The 9,004-nt window shown below is 43.1% G+C and overlaps 1 protein-coding gene across 1 annotated transcript; it reads left to right on the forward strand.

The window, feature by feature from the left end:
- Nucleotides 1-685: 685 nt before the first annotated feature.
- On the forward strand, nucleotides 686-7,609 carry ZNF593OS (ZNF593 opposite strand). Its single transcript, XM_078682675.1, has 2 exons — nucleotides 686-802; nucleotides 4,079-7,609. The coding sequence occupies exons 1-2, from the start codon at nucleotides 752-754 to the stop codon at nucleotides 4,223-4,225; spliced, it is 198 nt and encodes a 65-aa protein (XP_078538801.1). The 5' UTR covers nucleotides 686-751; the 3' UTR covers nucleotides 4,226-7,609.
- The last annotated feature ends 1,395 nt before the right edge of the window (nucleotides 7,610-9,004 follow it).

Consider the following 9,004-nt stretch of genomic DNA (forward strand, 5'->3'; position numbering starts at 1 on the left):
CTAGGGCTGTTCCAGATCTTGGTGACTTTGCAATCTATATGATTTCAGACTGGGGACAATTGTAGTTTTAGAACTCCTGATCTAGGTCACTTTGCGTCTACGTCCCCCTCGGTTTTGGTTACTGTGGAATCAGAGCCGCAATACACAGTGGTCTTCCTGAGTTACTCTTTATATTGGTTACACCACATCGCAGCTGCCTTGTGGCTCAGTGCATCATTTAGGTTAAGTGGGTACGACCTAAATCTGGAAACCCTGCTCTGTTCTACGTCCTTTCTGCTACACCATGACAACTTCGTATACTCCTTTTGGTCTCTCCCCTGTTTAGCTGCTTTCTTCCTGATTACCCTCTTGTTCTCCTGGCTTTCTCCTCCAACAGTCCTCCTTTCCTCACTTTTCACTGTTTTCTTCCCTCACACCATCACTTACTGTCTCTAAACCGCTTCCTTCTTAATAATCTGCCACTCTTACTCTCACTCTGCATACTGAACTCTTTTTCCATTCCTTGTAATTACCCTTGCTTCAAATCACGTTCTTCCTCACTCACCTTCTCCCCTCTTGCCTTCCCCTCAGGGTTCTCGCCTTCAATGTTGCGTCTGCTTACACTTCATTCCTTTTTGGCTGTTTGACCAAGTCACTCTCGCTTTGTGTTCCTCATGGTATGTTTTCCTCACTTTCTCCAGGTTTGTTGCAGAAGAGCACAGCTTCACGATTGTCTCTCACAAACCAGAAGGAAGACTCCCATCTTCGAAATATGGTCATCCGCCTGGGCCGCATGACTCCAGCTTACTTTCGCTTGCTACAGGTACGACAGCCTGCCCACATGTGCCTAGAGTCTATGTGCAATGAGCAATGCATGCAGATTTAAATCAACACCATCAACACCTCCGTCTTAGGAGCTAAATTGAATGTTGATCCCTATATGTGCCATTGTATAGCTCTTAACAGCCACAAGGCAGAGAGTAAGCACTCCATAAAACCTCCTACTTAAACCTCCAAAGCCCTGGCAGTAGCCTAAAAAAGAATGATTTTGAAAGAACACAAGCGACAGATTCCTACAGAAGTTAGAGCTCCCTAAATTCCATTAGTTGTATTTTTCTATAGCTGGTCTGAGACTTCCACCCTAAGATGATCTAATGTGAGCCATGTATGTCAGTGTCCTACAGGTAACAGCTCCCTGTCTGCGGAGTCCGAGCTATCCATCCAACGGTGTCCGAGAAGAACGACAAACCCACTCTTTACTTTCTTGGTTATTCTGCTCCTCATATGTATGACAGACAGTGTCTTAGTGGTCACCATGAACTTTTCTTGGTGTTAAATGCACTAAAAGCAGTTATTTGAAACATAGAGGTGAAAGACTGTAAAGGTCTGCAGAAGGGGAATGGCACTCTTCCGAGATGTAATAAAATAGCATTTGCACCCCATTGTCATCCTCTTGGGGTGACATCCCTAAAGATTGCTGGGTGACTCAAATGCAGCGTAAAAACTGAGGAAATGGTGGAGGTGAGGAAATAGGGATCCTCTCTAGCTTGTGACTGAAAAGTGGTGTTTGCCTCACCCATTGAGTGCAGATTATCCAGAGAGAGAGGGGGGACAGAGATTGGGAAGGACTTTGGCCCCCTTACCTGAAAGAGAGATGCCAACACCTGTCTCTGCACCAAGCACCGTGGTAACAATGCAGGAAAAATAATAATAGATGTTGCCAAATTAAACACTCACAGGTGTTAACTGTTTTTCCACAAATAGCAGGGGACAAACCAAGGTTATGCAGTTGTATCTCGTGACATATGGCCTACTGAGGCAGCAGAACAGTAGAGAGAGGGGTTTGGTGTTGGGCTTGTTGATAGCGTGAGATGCAGTACTCACAACTGGTGCTCAAGAGAATGAATTGAAAATGGACGAGTGTGGGTGGGTGACAAGACTGAGTTTGCTGCACCAAATCAGGACCAAGTCACAGAATGTGTCTGGTGCAAGATGGTGTGGCAAAGCCAGCAGGGCAGCTTTGATATTAGAGTAGCAAGAAAAACCGGTCAGAGCGATGATAGGGTGAAAAGTGGCAGGAGAATAGAAAAGCAGACTAAAGTCAAAATGAAACGTGAAGAAGAAGACGGTTTCGGTATAAATCTAAGGTGAAGATTTTGAATATGGACTTTCCAGGAGCCTTTGGTGGATAGAGGTATAACTTAACAGTCTCTAGGCTGCTCAACCCTAGGTGAACAGGCTAAGGGGCTTTCACATTTACCTCTCTCCTTCACATGTGAAAAAGGAAATGTTGTTGCAGAGATTCTGCTCAAGAACAGAACTATGCTTGGGACCTTAGGACATCGGCATATAGGGACTAAGTCACCTTACTACCTCAGTACCTATGAACCAGATTCTGTCTAGCTATAGTGCCTCACTTGCCCTCCTAACCTAAGAAGCAAGTGACGTCACCCCAGTACAGAACCCTCTCAACCCTCTTAGGGATCGTGGTAACAGGACACACCCTTTCGCTTTCTCACTTGTAGTGTCCACAATAAAATAAACAAGAGTCTCAATGGGAATTTGGAATATTTATTCAAACTATTGTGTCTTAAAATGTAATATTCATGCCACAATTAGAAAACAAATTCATACTAAAAATACTGTTAGCATGGTTAATAAACCGTTTATCATAAAAAAACCCTGTCAAATTGGAAGACTGAATTTCCTAAATCCCCCTCCCTTCTACTGAAGCGAAATGGTTATATATCACTAATCTCTGGGGATTAGTGGCGGATACTGTTCGATAGCATACACAGATAGATGAACATTCTACATCTCAGCTGATGTAGCAAACTGGTCTCAGCACTCTCGCTCAGTGTGTTTTTCAACTCTTGTGCTCAGTTATGGGACAAAACGTGTGTGCTCACAAACCGCAACTGTGTTCTCGTGTTATGTCTAGGTGCCTGTGTCTGTCCAGAGAGAATAACAAGGGGCATTGTTGCTTGACCTTGTCTAGCGAGTTCAGACTAAATCCCAGGAAATGAACAGAACGTGAAAACATATGCAAGTTCCGTGTGAAAGTATAATGTAGCACAAAGCAAATGTGTTCATATAGTAATGTGTACAAATGAAAATGCGGCCTGCAACGTGCACACTTAGGCTAACATAGCGCTAACTACAACACCCCAAGCAGGAAACACATGACACGGTCAGTATCTGAATTGCTTGTGCAAGTTACTCCTGTAGTCTTGGGGACAGGAAATTTGTTACCGGCAAATCAGCTTTCTCCTAATTTCTAAAAGGGAATTGTTATTCCATGTTCTCTTCCCTTTTTAGTCTAATTGTGGGATTTAGTGGGGTTGCTGGTGATGGCGTTGTTTCTGTGCCCCATTAGCATCTGTTTTGTTTCACACTGGTCACATGATTCAAACACATATAAACTAAGCCAGCTAATCATGGAAAAGAGAAAGCAATCTCTTCACACTTCAGTGTGCCAAACTGAAGGACTCTGCCTAGCTTCTTGGCATTCCAATTAAAATAAAAGGATACTCTCTATTATCTGTCACTGAGTATAGGTATTCTAGAAGTTAAAGGCTGCCCCAGTGGGGATGGAATGTATTGTGTAGTGACTATAGTGGTGATAAAATGAGATGTCGTGAGAGCTCTAGTACTGTTGAGGGCACGTGAGGCACTGGGAACCAAAGGAGTGGTGGAATGTATTGTTTTGGGGAGCTTAGACACTCATGACATATAATGTATTAGGATTACCATAACATGATAAGACAGATTGTATGGAAAGCACAGTTGTTGATGAAATGTAATGAATGGGCAGCCACAGTTGAAGAGGGAATATGACATATGGGGATCTCCAATATTGTGCATTGAAACCATCTGTGCTGATGTGATATAAAATGTGCATCATCCCACTGAATATGATGCTCATGGACCCCAGGAGAGATGGGAATGTATGTAGGAGGAGCCTCCGAGCCAATGAGATATGATGTGGGTTGGCCTCAAAGGGTGATGCACTAGGATGTGTGTAGGGCCCGGGATGATAGGATATGATGGATGGGGAATAACGGTTTGTGAGTCATTGACTTGTTTGTTCTTGATTCAGATGCAGGTGGCTGGGGAGCTGGAGTCAGAGCCCAAGGACCGGCTAGTGAATCACATGGCTATGCTGCTGGCCTTGATGGGTCTTGGCTTCTCCTATTACAGTGTTCGAAAGATGGTTCACCAAGCTAGCAGCCCTCCAGGACCATGAGCATCAGCTCGGAGGCACCCACGAACACCAGTCAAGCAGCCTTCAGGATCATGAACCCAGCCCATCGGGCCCCGAGGAGAAGGGAAACCAATCCAGCAGCCGCATCACCCTGGAGGCAGAGAAGATTTAAAGCAAAGGGGCTAAACACTGGGTTTCGACGACCTGAATTATACTCAAATAACTGATTTAAGGGAAAAAACTGAGGCAAACAGAAAGATACTCATGCAGCAGATCTGAGCATATCACTGTACTCTCTACACAGGTCTAGGATATCCAAACATGGCTGGGCTAAGCCCACTCATTTTCACCAAGAGCAGACCCTTGGAATATTCATAGGTCCTATGACACTCACAGACCAGACACATACACACCATACCTTACACTTAAGCACCATCCATGCCCACCTACGTATACATCTGAGCTTAAACCTCTGATCAAGGCACAAAGCTCTGGCCTATGCAGCAAATCCTGGCATAGTGACTGATTTCTGAGGTAGCCACAGACATGCTAGCTGGTCACCCCCTCACCGCAATTGGCTAATGTTGGTACAGGACAATACCATTTACAGTTTACCAGTCATTTGGTTCTTCGTGCATTACAGCTTGCTATTTCTGAAGACTTGTACTCCGGAAACCCTCCTATACTCAGGAAACTCATATAGTCCCATGTTTACAAGCTCTAGGGTTCAAGGGCTTCTCCTATCTTCTCAGTCGGCTCTCTAGATTAAAAATGGCAGATTACATTGATGCCTGCCGGCCTGATTTTATATTCTCAGTCTTAAGAAATATGGCAGGATAACTAGGCCTTTGGCATCTTCCAACAAAGTTTGGCAAATTAGCTGTATGAACACTAGACCAGCTGTAGTAAGTATGTTACATGTATTCAAAGGATGGAATAACAAAATTGAACCTCATATGTGTATGAATAGATGCACTTATGGAAATACATCATCCGAGTCTTTATAACAGTTATCATTATGACTCGAGTTTTTTTTTAAAATTCTAATAGTAATGCAATTCTTGTATTGGTCTCAAATCGTATTGCGGTGGTGCCTATGAAATCTACCATACCTCACTTAAGAAACTAGACTTTTTCCTGAGATGAAACAAGCATTTGCTGCTGTTTAGGAATGAGCTACACAATCTTTGTGATGATGAACTTCTACCACAGCCCAGCCATGAGGTGGACAGAACTACAAGGCACACATGTCCACAGCTATCCGATCACACCACTTTATAGAAAGGCTAGACTGCACAGCTAGTTAGATGGGTTTAGTTTAAAAACCCATATGAATGATTCTGGGACAGGACGCACATTCAATAAGTTAGAGAGAGCAGTACAGAATAATTCATATTGGGTACAAACCCATTCAAATATAGGAACATAGCAGCATATTTATGGAAGAGTAGTGCCGTGCTTACACCACACAACGGGGCGCAAGAGCTACGCAACTCTTAAGTTTGATTTATCAAGCCACTCAAGCCCACCTTACATGGCCTGATAAATCTTGAGTGATGCAATGCAGTGCAAATCCCTGCACTACGTTAGGAGGTGTTCCATGGGTGATGGGTGGGTGTTCCCATGCAGCCTCTATGGATTTTGGTGCATTCCCAGATTTACGATTACTGATAGACCTGGAAATACGTTGAAATGCTACATCTGCCCAAATGAGGTGTAACTAGGAGAAATACCTTTATTTCTCCTCTTACTTCTTTGTATGTGTGCTGCATCCTGCAGCACACACTAACAGAGGAAAATGCCTCTGGGGATTGTTTTGTGCAGGAAGGAGTCCCTTAATGCACAAAAATGATCCTGCTTACAATGCAAGCACTCTTGCACCATGATGCAAGGGTGCCTGCGTTGGCGCTAGACAGCACATTTGCCAACGGTGGGAAATTACAGGAATGTTATATTGTAAGTATGGCACATTCCATTCCTTTCCCAATCACGCAGCGCAGCAAGGTGACTTGATGCGCTGCCTGATTATTTGTTAAATATGTCCCACAATTTTTAGAAATGTAATATATAAAAGTTTGTAACACAAAAAAAGATACACCAAAGCAATGTCTCGCTCACACCAGGCACACAGTCTCATGCAGCGTCATGGGACTTAAGGGGTTCACTTTCCCCATCCTTCTCTTGTAAAAGATTGCAGTGTAGGCTGACCTTGTCCTTCAAAGCCCTACAACAGACATATAACATGGTACACCCATTATCTAAGTGGTGAGCTGAGGCAGTGTCCAATGTGCTCCCATGTGGCAAATAGCAGATAGTGGAGAGAAAAGAAAGACGTACAGAGAACAGGTCGAAAAAAAAGTGATGTTTTCAACTGTTTGACCCAACAATTGAGTCAAAAATCTAAAGGATTTTAAAAAGCTATCCATTGTGTTCTAGCTGTGAACAGGGTAGGGGCACACACGTAAATGATATCCTAGCAGACGAAGTAATTTCTTCATTCCCCTGTCTACATAAGCCAGCACTGTGAAATGTTGGTAGTGGCGCAGTAAGTAAATACCCCTCGTACGAGGGACACTGCGACTGGCCTGCTTGTGCAGCAGGGCGGAAGAGATGGAGTCAGACGGGGAGAATCCACCCTGGCACAGGCGGCGGTGCGTTTGCTGCCTTGATTGGCTGCCCGCTGTCCCTGGCATCCAGGGACACACAGCCCTGGGTACATTCGCTTATCTGCCCGCCATTCTAGCTCCCTGAGGGCAGGAAACTCGTGGGTCAGAGAGATGAGAAGCTTTTATCCGCCTCTAAACCTTATTATACAACAGGACGCCGCGTGGACAGGAACCAAAAACAATGATTACAAAAAGCGGCTTTGAAAGATAAATCTGTGCTATTAACGCTTTCCATGCCGACGAGGACCGTCCCCTGGACAGCGCTGTGTGATAAAATACCAAACAACGAAACGATGCGCCTCATACCATCTTTATTTTCTGGAGCATGTTTAGTGTTGCTTTGAGCTTAATTTAGTCAGTTTTTATGTTGCTAGATTTTGTCAAGTTGCCTTTTTGTTATTTTTCTTTATTGAACCTCTATTACACCGCTCTCCGAGATCCTTCCCAAAGGGATGCTGGCACATTCCACATATTGAAACTATCCGATAGCGACACGTTCTAAGAGCATTTGGTAGCCAGAGAAATAAAGATAAGCTTCCATAAAGAATCGTAAACTCATTCTAGATAAAGAATATCCATAATAATGGGGCCATCAGAGGGGTGCAGAAAACAGTCACCCCCATAGACACAAAAGTAAAGTTGGTTCTATGTATGTAGGGCTTATGTACCAAATGGGCTGTTTGCTGGACTGGATGAGACAAGCAGAATTTGCACGTTCTCTTAAAAATATATCTAATAAATAAAGTATATATAAAGACTCTTAATGTATTTAAATCTTTTCACGATCTCCCTGCTCCCCTTAATTAGTGTTCACCCAAGACTCGATTATCTCTTCTTGGTACGAAAATCAAGGGTACTCTTTTCATCGACCTCAAAACATTGAAAGGCTGAGTCAGTCTTGTTTAACAGCATTCACACGTGTGTTTTGCAGGACATACAGCAATCACTCAACCTACTGTGCTCTTTTACTGTCATCATCTGTCCCCAGGACCAGTGCTCAGTCAATTACTTTCCCTTAATCCCCTTTAAGCTCCAGATTATAGATCTCCTCTCATGTGTTGTGTGTTTCCCTCAATACTTTCGTTCAGCCCCTGTTGATGGCTGTTTGTTTCAGAGGGAGCTTTAATTGGTCTGTTGTTGTGTCATTCATATTTTTCTTCCGGCTCCTCTTACATAGAGCATGGTGCAGTAGGATAGCCCACTTCAGCTATTGCTAACTTAACTTTGACTGGTGTCTTTCTTCTCTTTTTCAAGGAGCACATCAGCTGATAACATAGCTCTCTTCAGTGCCAGAAACGACGTCAATTTGTTATTTTTTTAAGATGAAAACAAACGTTTTTGCTTTTAGACATTTTTTTTATATTGGCAGGGATCCCGCAGATCCCCAACAATGCAGTTTTACAACAAAACAAACAAAACATGCATTGGGAAAGCAACGAGGCTAGCAGCCAGGACCATATTTATTAGCTTTACCAATGTTTGTTCAAAATGTATGTTGCCTCTTTCTTCACTTCTACATTTTACTCACATTTGTCCTACCTGCTCTTTAGAAGTCAATTGCCAGTCTTATGTCATCATGGCAAATTGCTCATAATAGCCAGATTAGAAAAATTAAAAGTTTTGCTGATTACACACATTGAGACATAAAACATTAGGGTAAAATAGATTTTACATGCAAAAAACAGAACAGTTAAAGAATACAGAGATCTTACAGCTTTGGAAAGCAGACAGGTCACACCTATTTTAAAAGCTCCAGCCTAAGTCTGGAGAAGTGAGGTTTACACCAGAAAGCAAGGTCCATCAGAGAAAGGGTGCAGGGAAAGGAGAATACACAAGGCTAATGGGTGGAAGCAGGGTTACTGCAGAGCTTCCTAAACGTCTCAGAACCATGACTACATTTTTAGAACAAACTTTCATAACCCACCTAGCTTTAATGGACATGAGGTTGGCTGATTTTTTAAATATAATAGCAATTGATTGTAAATGTCACAACCTTGACCACACCCTTCGATATTGCAATGTGCGCAAGATATTGATCTGCCCAGAAAAGTGGCAGACAGTGAACTGCACTGGAGTCTCGAGCTGAAACAATGTTCAAAGTGGGATGAACGACTATGGTATTTATTTGCAAACATTTCAGGGTTTCTGAAAAAAA

Source organism: Lissotriton helveticus, chromosome 3_1 (genome assembly GCF_964261635.1).
Source record: "Lissotriton helveticus chromosome 3_1, aLisHel1.1, whole genome shotgun sequence".
Lineage (NCBI taxonomy): Eukaryota > Metazoa > Chordata > Amphibia > Caudata > Salamandridae > Lissotriton > Lissotriton helveticus.

Bases quoted from the DNA above. Each gene is read 5' to 3' on its own strand.
- ZNF593OS (XM_078682675.1), top strand. From the start codon at position 752: ATGGTCATCCGCCTGGGCCGCATGACTCCAGCTTACTTTCGCTTGCTA. The intron at 803-4,078 runs GTACGACAGCCT...TTCTTGATTCAG, and splicing joins CTTACTTTCGCTTGCTACAG to ATGCAGGTGGCTGGGGAGCT.